A 12,334-nucleotide genomic window follows, 5' to 3' on the forward strand; every position below is an offset into this window, starting at 1 on the left:
CAGGCAAATATTCACACAGTTTTCTGGCTGTTATTATTTAGGTGATATTTATATTTCTACTATTTTTGTCTAGTATATTTTTGGACTTGTATTTTTATTGTTAATGTGTTTCTCTTTCTCTAATAGTTGTGCATAGTAGTTGTGGCTACAAAAAAACTTCATTTTCTAACTGTTCCTCAGGTGAGCCAAGATGGCAAAGCCTTGTTGGACAAGCTTCAGCGACCTTTGACCCCGGGCAGTGCTGATTCACTGACGGCTTCAGCAAACTACTCCAAGGCTGTGCACCACGTCCTGGACATCATCCACGAGGTGCTGCACCACCAGAGACAGCTGGAAAACATCTGGCAACACCGCAAAGTGCGGCTGCACCAACGTCTGCAGCTCTGTGTCTTTCAACAGGACGTCCAACAGGTAAACACACATGTGCATATGTATGTATGTATGTATGTATGTATGTATGTATGTATGTGCATGTAAACAAATGGTCACTTCACGTGGTGAATCCAGGACCAAATGTAATTGCCAGTTTTTTCAGTGTAACGTTGAGAGGGTGAGGGTAATTTGAAAATAGCAGGGTAGCCGACTGGTTAGAAGCATTCTGCTCATAATAGAGGGTTTTGATCCCGGCTGCAGCCATGTTTCCTATCATAATGTCCTTGAAAAAGTGGAACGTTGTGTCTTCATTCATCGTGTGGTTCAGTGGAAAGGAAAAATAAATAAGTGCCCTGAAATGTAAGTGTTCTCTGCAGAATAAAGGCTTGAAAAGGAGTGCAGTGAGCCTGCCATCATCAAATAGTCCAATATGATAATACAGTTTCATTCTGTACCACCCCAAAAAAAAAAAAAAATCACATCACGGGCATTCCTGAGTGTGTTGACATGGCAACTGTTGCTATGGCAACTGAATTGGGTCATATGTCCATGCAGATGCTGTGTTCATCCATTAACGCTACGAAGGACAGAGTGAAGGGCGAAGAAGAATGTGGGAAAAGAAAAAGGCTCGGTGCAGAGCCTCGCACAACACTAATCACTATTTCTGTTAATGCTCTTCTCTTGCACACTCTTTTGATGAAGAGCCACGCTCGTCTGGTCTTATCGACCACCTTAGAGCGCCCCCTCGTGGTTGCCTTTAGGTGCCTGCTTCACTTCATGGTCGTGTGGTCTCTCTCCCTGTCTGTCTGTCTGTCTGTCTCTCTCTGTACACAGGTGCTGGACTGGATAGAAAACCACGGCGAGGCGTTCCTCAGCAAACACACAGGTGTTGGAAAGTCCCTCCATCGAGCCCGAGCGCTACAGAAACGGCACGAAGACTTTGAGGAAGTGGCACAGGTAAAACACTGCCCGCTTCTGTTTCTGTAACTCGGCCCCTCCCCCAGGTTCAAGCCAATACCACTGAATTGACACAGATAATTCCCTCATGGTATAACTGCACATAGTTACCATCAAGGGGACATTTCTGCAAGAACGTAAACTAACATCTGCAATGAAATATTGTTTTCCTCATTTTATGTACTTCTTAAAGTGTTGTTTAATGTTTTCAGGCAATTTAATTTCAAAGTGAGTCTTTGTAAATTTTTGAAAGAATAAATTATAGATTCTTTGTCTGTGAATTAAAAGTTGCTGAATTCAATTACACCCCGGGCTTTGGCTTTGTGGTACTAGGAGCTTTCGTCAGTAAATTAATTAGCTAACGCTTATTGGCTAGCCATAGCTTGCTTATGTCAGCAAATTAACATAGATATAGATATTAATTTCTGCTACTTTACAGCATGTTTTAGCCTAAAGCACTAACCCAAAATATCACATCTGGCTGCGATAGTCTGGCTTTAACACTTAGTGCAGCTGTTCCCACTAAAGTTCCTGTAAATGCCCATCAAACCCCATGAGCGTTAGTTTGACATTACGGTCTCGATGATGTATTATTTTATTATTCCTAACACATTTTAGAGGGTGTGATAAGCTTACAAAGGTGTTTGAATGGAACATTTAATACTTCCCGCTGAGAATTCTTTGGCACTTTACATAAGTAACGGATCTCGACTCCACGACTGCTCAAAACTGACACCATTGTGATAATACTTTCCCCGAATGGCAGCTCTGAGCTCTCAGTTTGAACTGGTATCCCACCTCTATTTGTTTCTGTAGCGTGTTCTTCCTCATTTCTAATACCTTCTTCACCTACTCTCTGTCTCCATTTCCTCTCGCTAGTTATATCTGTGTAACTCTACTATCACGCGACTCGATCAGTGACCAGGTCGCCTTCATATCCTGTTTATCATTTTCTCTGCGCCTCAGCTCTTCCCCTCTCTCTCTCTCTGCTCGTGTTCCTAATATGTTTTACTTGTATTACATCGTCGCCTTGGGTTAAGCCATCCCTTTCTCTATCGGTGTAGAATACGTACACCAATGCAGACAAGCTGCTGGAGGCGGCCGAGCAGCTGGCCCAGACGGGAGAGTGCGACCCAGAGGAGATCTACCAGGCCGCCCACCAACTCGAGGACAGAATCCAAGACTTTGTTCGCCGCGTGGAGCAGCGCAAAGTCCTGCTGGACATGTCTGTCGCCTTCCACACGCACGTCAAAGAGGTAGGCAGGGAGGATGACGCAATGCTGGAGTGGATGGTGGGCTGTGTGTTTGTGTGGATGAGAGTTATTACAGTGCTCTTTGAGCAAGAGGGAAGTAATTATCAGATCAAATGGAGTATGTGTGTGTGTTTTTGTTTTTGCTTTTAAAGAGTTAGTCACCTAGAGGTGGACATTTCACCGGCCTCGCATCGTAAACGAGAATAGTTTGGGGGAGAAAGGTTGGAAACAACATCGAGTTAAGTGAACGTTGAGATGAGGCTCGAGGGAGGCAAGGGATTCAGAAGTGATGGCAGCCACTGAGCTGTCCTCTGTGAGTGTTGTGAAACAGCTTTCGTGATTGCAAAAGTGTCAGCAACTTTGTGTTGCTGATTGTTTGCATGCTAGTGTGTGATCACAGTGTGTGTATTATGTGACCAGAGTGAGGATTTTTAGGAGGTGCCGACCAGTGTGAGCTTCAGTGCAAGTTCATCAAGTGATGTGTGTTTTCATAAGTCTACCTCATTATTTGATATAACAATGAATGGTACAAACCACCGTTGTGCTGTAAAACAACATGCATCATACCTCCGCGTTTCCCCCCCGTAGCTGTGGACGTGGCTGGAGGAGCTCCAAAAGGAGCTGCTGGACGACGTTTACGCCGAGTCGGTGGAGGCCGTCCAGGATCTGATCAAACGCTTCGGCCAGCAGCAGCAGACCACGCTGCAGGTCACCGTCAACGTCATCAAGGAGGGAGAGGATCTCATCCAGCAGCTCAGGTAGAGATCACCGGACCCACCGAGAAGTAAAAATGTGTTGCATCGAAGAAGTCTGTTGAGCTGTCGATTCAGTGACAAGTTTTTCATGAGTCTCCTGAGATAACTTTTCAGCTATTTGGTGCTGTATGACTTCTTTATTGTTTCAACAGAGGACACGTGTGTTTTCTGTGCAATGACAGACTGTTTTAAAACTAGAAGTGTAACTAAATGAAAACCTACAAATTAGCAAATAAACAAAGAATAATCTGCAAAATAAAAATCAGTTGGATAAGGGAGTGAAACTGATAAACTTACCAATTCTTTAAACCAATAATCTATTAAGAGAGAGAACAAAGCGACAGCGTAACAGTAACCTTCTGGGTCAAGTAGGCCGCCGTGTTCACACTGCAGGTCGAGACAGATTTGTTTCTCAAATCAACTCTTTAACTCACGGACTGGCGCACTTTTTATTTGCAAGTGTTCAGATCGGATTTGTGTGTCCAGACATCCCCAACCTATCTGCATTGGTTGCTGTGGTAACGACGTCGCCATGCTCGCGATGCGGGTTTCCAACGAGGAAGCATTCGCCCTCGAAAACAGAAACGCTGTCGAGTCACAACACCATCGCACCGGACGAACAAGCTGCCGGATGGGGTCGCATCTGGAGAAATCCTATCTTTTTTTTTTTTTTGCTGTTCAGACTTTCTAAAATCATCCTGGCGGTAATCTGGATATGCCCCACGAAAAAAAGCTGATTAGGAACTGGCAGTCAACGAGGTCTACGAAGGACGATGGAGATGTAAAAAATAAACAGTTCAAAAAAACGTTTTAGGTCTTCTTACATAATCGTCTTGCTCAATAGAGCTTTGGCAGCGTAGTTTAGACGTTTGGAATGGAAATGTGTGTGAAGTGAATATGTAAATGATTTGCACAAGAAATAGGCAGCGTCATTTTAAAAAGACAGTATTGAGATGCAAGAAATCCAAAAAAAGAAAGCTGAGATGATTGGAGGAGGTGGTGGAGAGGTGGATGCAGTTGACCCTCCTTCTCCAACTATTTTTACACCGAGGATGTTCCAGTCCCTCGTCTTCATCCTCCGTCTTCATCCACCCCCTGCTCTCTCTCTCTCTCTCTCTCTCTCTCTCTCTCTCTCTCTCTCTCTCTCTCTCTCTCTCTCTCTCTCTCTCTCTCTCTCTCTCTCTCTCTCTCTCTCTCCCTCCCTTTTCTTTACCGTCTCTACCTCTCTCTGGTGCATCTCTCTCTCTCTCTCTCTACCTTTTCTTTACCTCTCTCTGGTGCATCGGCTCCACAGGGGATTCTTACATAAGTCTGCTTTATAAGCGTGTCTAATTTTGTGGCAGTCTCCCCGGGAGGCAACTGTAACTCTATACACCTTTTGTGTGTGTGTGTGTGTATCACTGTGCGACTCTGTGCTGTGTATGCGCACATGTGCGTTCATGGACATGCATTTGAGTGTGAGAGTGCATCTTTCACGCTGAATAATCAACCTGAAGCCACTCCGACTGACCTCCGCTGTCTTTGCTTACTCATATTTTGCTTTTCGTCAACTCACTGGTGTCCTGTGTGTTCATGCGTCACACACGCGTGCATCTGAATCAGAATCTGTATCACTGACCTGTTTCACTTTTCCACATGGCGTTCACCAACGTTGTACTGTTGTTGGCCTTTTATTAGAATAAATCTTTTTTAGTTTGGAATAAATCTGGTGCAATAAGACCATAACAAAAAGCAATCTAATAACCAAAAAGAAAAATACTGGATGGTTCGTTGAACTGTTAAATCCTTTCAATAAAAGTAATCATCTACAAGAGGATTTATCTTGACACAGGATAGTACTTGTGTATTAATAGTAGACAGTATGATTCATATTATAGGACATCTTGTGGATATTTCATGTAGTTTTTGGAAGAAAACTAGACTAATCCTTTAAACAGACTTTTAGTCAACCCCCCCAAAAAAGAGGACAAGGTTGACTAAATACGTTAAAATGTCTTGAAAATTATATATAAAAAAGTAAAATAGTTTTCTTCAGGCAGAACTTTCCACTAATTTAACTATTGACTTCTAAACTTTTCCTCTGCTTTGCCATATTACAGCTGAATAAGCTGCTGCAGGCTGTTAGAGCAGCGAGGTTCACTTGGCGTCGTGCCCAACACTTTATAGATTTATCTTTTTTTTCTAAGCGCACAACGCTGCCTCTCGGAGCTTATTGCTTAATTTCTCTGTCTGTTCCAGGGACTCTGCCATCTCCAGCAACAAGACGCCGCACAACAGCTCCATCAACCACATTGAGAGTGTGTTGCAGCAGCTGGATGAGGCCCAGGCCCAGATGGAGGAGCTCTTCCAGGAGAGGAAGATCAAACTGGAGCTCTTCCTCCAGCTTCGCATCTTCGAGAGAGACGCCATTGACGTGAGTCTGCTTGGCTAGGAGAGGTTGTTTGAGTAAAGCAAAGACACGTTAAGGATACCATTAAATAAAATATCCTAATACATATTTGTGTGGAAGTAGCCTTTCCACAGCGTTAAATTGCTCTCAAGGTGTTTGTCTCTGAAAAGTGGAATCCTGTTTCCCCTGCTCAGATCATCTCCGACCTGGAGTCGTGGAACGAGGAGCTGACGGGTCAGATGACTGAGTTTGACACAGAGGATCTGACGCTGGCCGAGCAAAGGCTGCAGCACCACGCCGACAAAGCCCTCACGATGAACAACCTCACCTTCGATGTCATCCACCAGGGCCAGGAGCTGCTGCAGTACGTCAACGAAGTCCAGGCTTCTGGTGAGAACACCCCACAGCCTGTACTGTCTGTACGGCTCTTTGAAATAACCCAAAACATTATAATCTGTCTGTATTAACAGTCACCTTCCTTGAGTTTATTTCCTTCATGTTGCAGTTTGATTATCTTTCTTTCCGTCCATTTGGAAATAACGTTTCTTTTTTCTTGAATTGTTTTCAGGCATTAAAATGACTTTTAAATGTCTTCTGAAATCTGCAAACGCGCTACTTTACTGAATATGTCTCCCTGATGCTGCCATGATAAGCTATACAATCTCAAATGCTTTAAAGTAGAAGTGATGAGATGTTTGACTGTCACACGGTTCACATCAGTCAGCATTCAGCTGATTGTTAAAGTAGGACGGCGCTCCTGTTTACTGTTGCTGCACAGATTTCTGTGTTGGCTACATTAGTTTAATATTGATACTGTGTAGGTGTCTCGGGGCAGATTCGGTCAGCGTTTGTGATGAGAGGCACCCACTCACTCACCATAATAACTCACCTGTGATCTCACATGCTAATAGGTGCTCTTTAAAACCGCACAAAGAATGGTTACATCATGTCACGTGTTTTATTCACACATACTGATAAGACGTTTTATAAGACTAATGCAAATGTGAGTAATATTTAAGACCGTCAGAGTATTTCAAGTTAGATGCAATCGCAGGCAGAGCTTCAGGTCTGTTGTGATCCATCCAAACGTTAAAGCGTGTCTTACCTCTTAGGCGTGGAGCTGCTGTGCGACCGGGACGTCGACATGGCGACACGGGTCCAGGATCTGCTGGAGTTTCTCCACGAGAAGCAGCAAGAACTCGATCTAGCAGCCGAGCAGCACCGCAGGCACCTGGAGCAGTGCGTCCAGCTGAGACACCTGCAGGCTGAAGTCAAACAGGTAGAGCGCTCGGTCTTGAAACTGCGACAGGGCACCACCTGCAGGCCAAGAGTCTGCATCTCTCGGGATACGTACAAGATCTTGGGACGTTGGACTGCCGATATTTGATCACACCGTCCCTGTTTTTTTTTCAGGTTTTGGGTTGGATTCGTAACGGCGAGTCGATGCTGAACGCCGGCCTCATAACAGCCAGCTCCCTACAGGAAGCTGAGCAACTGCAGAGGGAGCACGAACAGTTTCAACACGCCATTGAGGTGAGACAGTGTTTGTTCATCCCGACATTTTCCTCTTAATTATGTAATCCGTAGAAACGCTGAAGGTAGATTTGCTGATTATTTTAAGTCATTCTAACCCCATACTTTCCCCACCTCTTCCCTCTTTGCAGAAAACTCACCAGAGTGCCCTACAGGTTCAGCAGAAGGCGGAGGCTCTGCTCCAGGCAAACCACTATGACATGGACCTGATCAGAGACTGTGCAGAGAGCGTGGCCTCCCACTGGCAGCAGCTCATGCTGAAAATGGAGGACCGACTGAAGCTGGTCAATGCCTCGGTGGCCTTTTACAAGACCTCTGAACAGGTAGGAGACCCCATGTAGGGTCCAGCAGTCATTTGGACTCGAAAAAAGAAACGTCAGTGTTTGCCCGAGACTAAGTGTGGCGGTCTCGACAGGTCTGCAGCGTGTTGGAGAGCCTGGAGCAGGAATATAAGAGGGAAGAGGACTGGTGCGGAGGAGCCGACAAACTGGGACCCAACTGTGAAACGGACCACGTCAGCCCCATGATCAGTAAACACCTGGAGCAGAAGGAGGCCTTCCTCAAGGTTAGCATACAACGAAATTAAAGCAAACCCTTAACGTAGTATGGAGTTACATCTCTGATCTCTGTGTGTGTGCGTGCGTTAATGATGTTTCTATCAGGCGTGCACTCTGGCAAGACGAAACGCAGACGTCTTCCTCAAGTACATGCACAGGAACAGCGTCAACATGCCCGGGATGCTGAGCCACGTCAAAGCACCTGAACAGCAGGTTAAAAGTAAGTGTGAAAAAAGTTGAGTGTTCAAAAAAAAGTTGCAAAGTTGACTAAACCAACACTGACAGTTATTGTAGTAATGTTAATTTTTTTCCTTTTTTTATTTTGCTTATATATATCTATATGTAAAATATCAAGTTTATACATTTAACATGTGTCAAAGAAGAGACTCTTGAATCTCCCTAAAAAGAGATTGGTCTATTCAGTGATGAGAGTACTTCTGCTACAGCCAACATGTCCAACGGTAGAAAAGCTCTTGAACAAATTTGGATTCACACTGGGTGGTTAGTGCCTGAATTTGGTGCATTTCCGTTGTGTTAAGACATCCTGAATGAGCTGCTACAGAGAGAAAACCGGGTCCTCCACTTCTGGACCATGAGGAAGCGGCGGCTGGACCAGTGTCAGCAATATGTGGTGTTTGAACGCAGTGCCAAACAGGTAATTACAAACGGTTAAGTTAAGGAGAAGAGAATACACATTTTAGTGACACACTCGCACTGCTCTCTGTCGTCATACGATCTGACGATGCCGGCATTCGGTGTGTTTTTTCAGGCTCTGGAGTGGATTCACGACACCGGGGAGTTTTACCTGTCCACACACACCTCCACCGGCTCGAGTATCCACCACACGCAGGAGCTGCTGAAGGAGCACGAGGACTTCCACATCACAGCCAAGGTTGGCACGCAAGCACACACACACACAAGCATGTCACAGTGTGTCTGCCTGTGCGTGTGCATATAACACACTCCTCCCCTCTCCTCCAGCAAACCAAGGAGCGCGTGAAGCTGCTGATCCAGCTGGCCGACGGCTTCTGCGAGAAAGGCCACAGTCACGCCGGGGAGATCAAGAAATGGGTGACTGCTGTGGACAAGCGCTACAGAGACTTCTCGCTGCGCATGGACAAGTACCGCTGCAGCCTGGAGAAAGCCCTGGGCATCTCCTCGGACTCGAACAAGGCAGTACGTCGGTCATGCGTTTTGGTGGATTGGAAGCGTAGAAAATCAGATGATTCACATTCTGTCCGTCTCTTGAAATGGCCTTAATATTTCACTTTGTCTGCGTCAGAGTAAGGATCTCCAGTTGGACATCATCCCAGCCACGGCTCCGGGGTCAGAGGTCAAGCTGCGGGATGCCGCTCACGAGCTAAATGAGGAGAAACGCAAGTCGGCGCGCAGAAAGGAGTAGGTCACCACTTCCTGCTTATGTCATACTTTTTCTAGCTTTTTCCACGTAACGCATACAAAAAGTTATAGAATTGCTACTTCAGATTAATTTTGCAAGAGGTGGAGAAGGTCGTGCCTCCTAAAGGTTTAGCATTTAGCCCGCACAGCTAGAAGCGTCACTCCTGAACAGTACCTGAAGTGCCTTCAAGTCAGCATTTTCACAGTATTTTTCCTCCTGTTGGAAGTAGGTTTTATTGCTCCGAAGGACGTGTCATTAAATTATTGGCTCAGTGCCCAAAATATGCAGCACAGCGCCCGTCAGTGTCCTTGTCAACAGTGATGTCAACACTGAACCCCTACTTACTCTATAGTTGTAAGTGGTTCCAAGTAAAAGAGTGAATTCATTGTAAATATGCGCACATAATGGATTTTGCGTGATTAAAAACCTCCTCCTCCAGACATCAGCCTCCTCTGTGCTGTGCTAGCACAATAAGTGCAGACACAACAGTGGAGAACAAATGAATATACAATGTAGTACACAGGAAAAGGAGACTGCGTCATTTTGTGTGTGTGTGTGTGTGTGTGTGTGTGTGTGTGTGTGTGTGTGTGTGTGTGTGTGTGTGTGTAAGCAGCACAAATCATGAGCGGTCACCCGTGGCTGGTTTATGGTCGTGTAGGTTTTATGGCCCAAAACTCTTCCATTATTCATTAGTTGAAGGAGAAAGAGAGCTATTGGCGTGACGATTTATCATTCTGGAGATGAGGGCCGTATGACAATTGCTAATTGTTGTGTGTGTGTGTGTGTGTGTCTCTCTCTCGCTAGGTTCATCATGGCAGAGCTGATTCAGACGGAAAAGGCCTACGTGCGAGACCTGAGGGAGTGCATGGATGTGAGTTCTCTTTCTCAGCCCACGACTGTTGAACTGATTCTTGTCGGAGTTGTGCAACAACTTTTCGCACATTTGGAAATGTATCAGAAACCTGTTGATAATTTTTTTTCTCATCTCCTTCTCCTTCCTCTTCCTCCTCGCAGACTTACCTGTGGGAGATGACCAGTGGAGTTGAGGAGATTCCTCCAGGAATCATCAACAAGGAGCACATCATCTTTGGAAACATGCAGGACCTTTATGAATTTCACCATAAGTAAGAATCACCTTTTAAACTACATCTGCGACACTCGACCTTAATGTTTTTTGTTTGTTTTTTCATTTTGAAAATATCTTATTTGCTGTTTTCCGCCATTTTAAATCAATTTATTTTTCAGCATCTTTCTCAAAGAGTTGGAGAAATACGAGCAGCTACCAGAGGATGTCGGGCATTGCTTTGTCACATGGGTATGTGTCGTTGGTTCAGTGTGCTCAAAGCTGCCATTCAATAACATAATTTAGCATGTTGTGCTGCACCAGTGTATTTTTAATTAAGACATCATGCAAAATTTTTCACCATTCTGTGAGCCACCGTGATCTGATTTCATGCTGCACTCGGCATTAGTCTGCAAAACAGTGAAAGTGAAAGTAGCTCGCCTGCAGCTCTTTGTCTCACTGCGGCTGCTGCTTCTTGTTCCACAACCAAAAATCCAGAAAACGATTGTTTTAAAGAAGCATTTTTCATGAACGGCAGCGGTTTGTGTCGAGCTCAAACACACAGCATTTTCTGCGACTACTTCATTATAACAGTCAACTGGAGATGTTAGGTTAACTTGATTCTGCATTCACGTTCCCACAGACACAAATTTCATAATACGGCAGATATACAGTATTAATATTGTGGCTTAATCATCAACCATGTCACCTCATACGATGATAGATAGTGACCTAAAAAAAAACACTTTAATGTTTCTGGATTGGAGTAAAATAAACCTGTTCGTTTTAAGCTCACAGGTAGTCGTTTGTAAATGTGATCGATTGCTTTTTTATTATCGTAATAATCGTTACTTCTTTCTCTCGTCATCTAGGCTGATAAGTTCCAGATGTATGTGAACTACTGTAAGAACAAACCCGACTCCACACAGCTCATCCTAGAGCATGCTGGGAACTACTTTGATGTGAGTATCACCTGTGCTTGATAAATCAAACGGTCCGCGTCGCCTCTGTGATATCACATTACCGCTCTTCTGCATGCAGGAAATTCAACAGAGGCACCGACTGGCCAACTCCATCTCTTCCTATCTGATCAAGCCCGTGCAGAGAATCACCAAATATCAGCTCCTGTTGAAGGTAAACCCTCCAAACCGACTCTCACTGCTGCTGTTGTGGCCGCCTCCATAGTTGCTTGTTGTCATGGTTTCTGTCTCTGTGTGTGTGTGTGTGTGTGTCTGTGTGTGTGTGTGTTTAGGAGCTGCTGACTTGCTGTGAAGAAGGCAAAGGAGAGATCAAAGATGGCCTGGAGGTGATGCTCAGTGTTCCTAAGAAAGCCAACGATGCAATGCACCTTTCTATGCTGGAAGGTGATTAACACGCACTCCTTGTTGTTTATGTTGCTGGGATGTGTTATTGTTTTACTGTGGGTTGTATTTCTGTTACATAACGGCTCTTCATAAATCTGGCATCGTGGGTTTTGTGTTCTTCTTTCATGCTAATATCCCCTGCTTTTCACAGGTTTTGACGAAAACCTCGAATCCCAGGGAGAGCTCATTCTGCAGGACTCGTTCCAGGTCTGGGATCCAAAGACTCTGATCCGTAAGGGTCGAGAACGCCACCTCTTCCTGTTCGAGATGTCTCTCATCTTCAGCAAGGAGGTCAAGGACTCGAACGGAAGGAGCAAATACATCTACAAGAGCAAACTCTTTGTAAGTGAAAGTGACCTGTATGTAGTGACTAGAATATGAGGTTTTCTTTGCTTCACTGCTTTAAAGGGACAGTGTGTTTGCATTTATGGGGATCTATTGGCAGAAATGGAATATAATATTAGGAAGTTTGTTGTGTTCGTGAGCTTAGAATGAGCTGTTTATCTGGAGATAGAGCATTTCAAATATAGCGGGTTTACTGCTGACGTCTTCTCATATTGTCCTTCTCTCTTCCCAGACGTCAGAGTTGGGGGTGACGGAGCATGTTGAAGGAGACCCCTGCAAGTTTGCTCTATGGGTGGGACGTACGCCGACTTCTGACAACAAGATTGTGCTCAAGGTAAAACGGACTT

At 44.9% G+C, this 12,334-nt stretch overlaps 1 protein-coding gene across 4 annotated transcripts in view; it reads left to right on the top strand.

The window, feature by feature from the left end:
* The window catches only part of LOC137784714 (triple functional domain protein-like), a 72,049-nt gene that overhangs the window by 42,132 nt on the left and 17,583 nt on the right, over positions 1-12,334 (top strand). For all 4 annotated transcript variants that reach the window (XR_011077425.1, XM_068575585.1, XM_068575586.1 and 1 more), the window contains exons 12-34: positions 181-411; positions 1,207-1,329; positions 2,394-2,585; positions 3,171-3,340; positions 5,576-5,750; positions 5,921-6,116; positions 6,839-7,005; positions 7,140-7,259; positions 7,391-7,582; positions 7,675-7,824; positions 7,922-8,036; positions 8,356-8,471; positions 8,586-8,708; positions 8,798-8,992; positions 9,099-9,214; positions 10,020-10,086; positions 10,230-10,339; positions 10,461-10,530; positions 11,151-11,240; positions 11,320-11,412; positions 11,531-11,642; positions 11,794-11,984; positions 12,220-12,321. Coding sequence is in view for 3 of the 4 variants with exons in the window: in XM_068575585.1 (XP_068431686.1) it covers positions 181-411; positions 1,207-1,329; positions 2,394-2,585; positions 3,171-3,340; positions 5,576-5,750; positions 5,921-6,116; positions 6,839-7,005; positions 7,140-7,259; positions 7,391-7,582; positions 7,675-7,824; positions 7,922-8,036; positions 8,356-8,471; positions 8,586-8,708; positions 8,798-8,992; positions 9,099-9,214; positions 10,020-10,086; positions 10,230-10,339; positions 10,461-10,530; positions 11,151-11,240; positions 11,320-11,412; positions 11,531-11,642; positions 11,794-11,984; positions 12,220-12,321 (3,216 nt within the window). In the remaining variant the exon portion in view is untranslated. The remainder of the gene's footprint in view (positions 1-180; positions 412-1,206; positions 1,330-2,393; positions 2,586-3,170; positions 3,341-5,575; positions 5,751-5,920; positions 6,117-6,838; positions 7,006-7,139; positions 7,260-7,390; positions 7,583-7,674; positions 7,825-7,921; positions 8,037-8,355; positions 8,472-8,585; positions 8,709-8,797; positions 8,993-9,098; positions 9,215-10,019; positions 10,087-10,229; positions 10,340-10,460; positions 10,531-11,150; positions 11,241-11,319; positions 11,413-11,530; positions 11,643-11,793; positions 11,985-12,219; positions 12,322-12,334) is intronic.

This window comes from Clinocottus analis, unplaced genomic scaffold, assembly GCF_023055335.1.
Source record: "Clinocottus analis isolate CAN_PGR_092001 unplaced genomic scaffold, fCliAna1.0.p SCAF_14, whole genome shotgun sequence".
NCBI lineage: Eukaryota > Metazoa > Chordata > Actinopteri > Perciformes > Cottidae > Clinocottus > Clinocottus analis.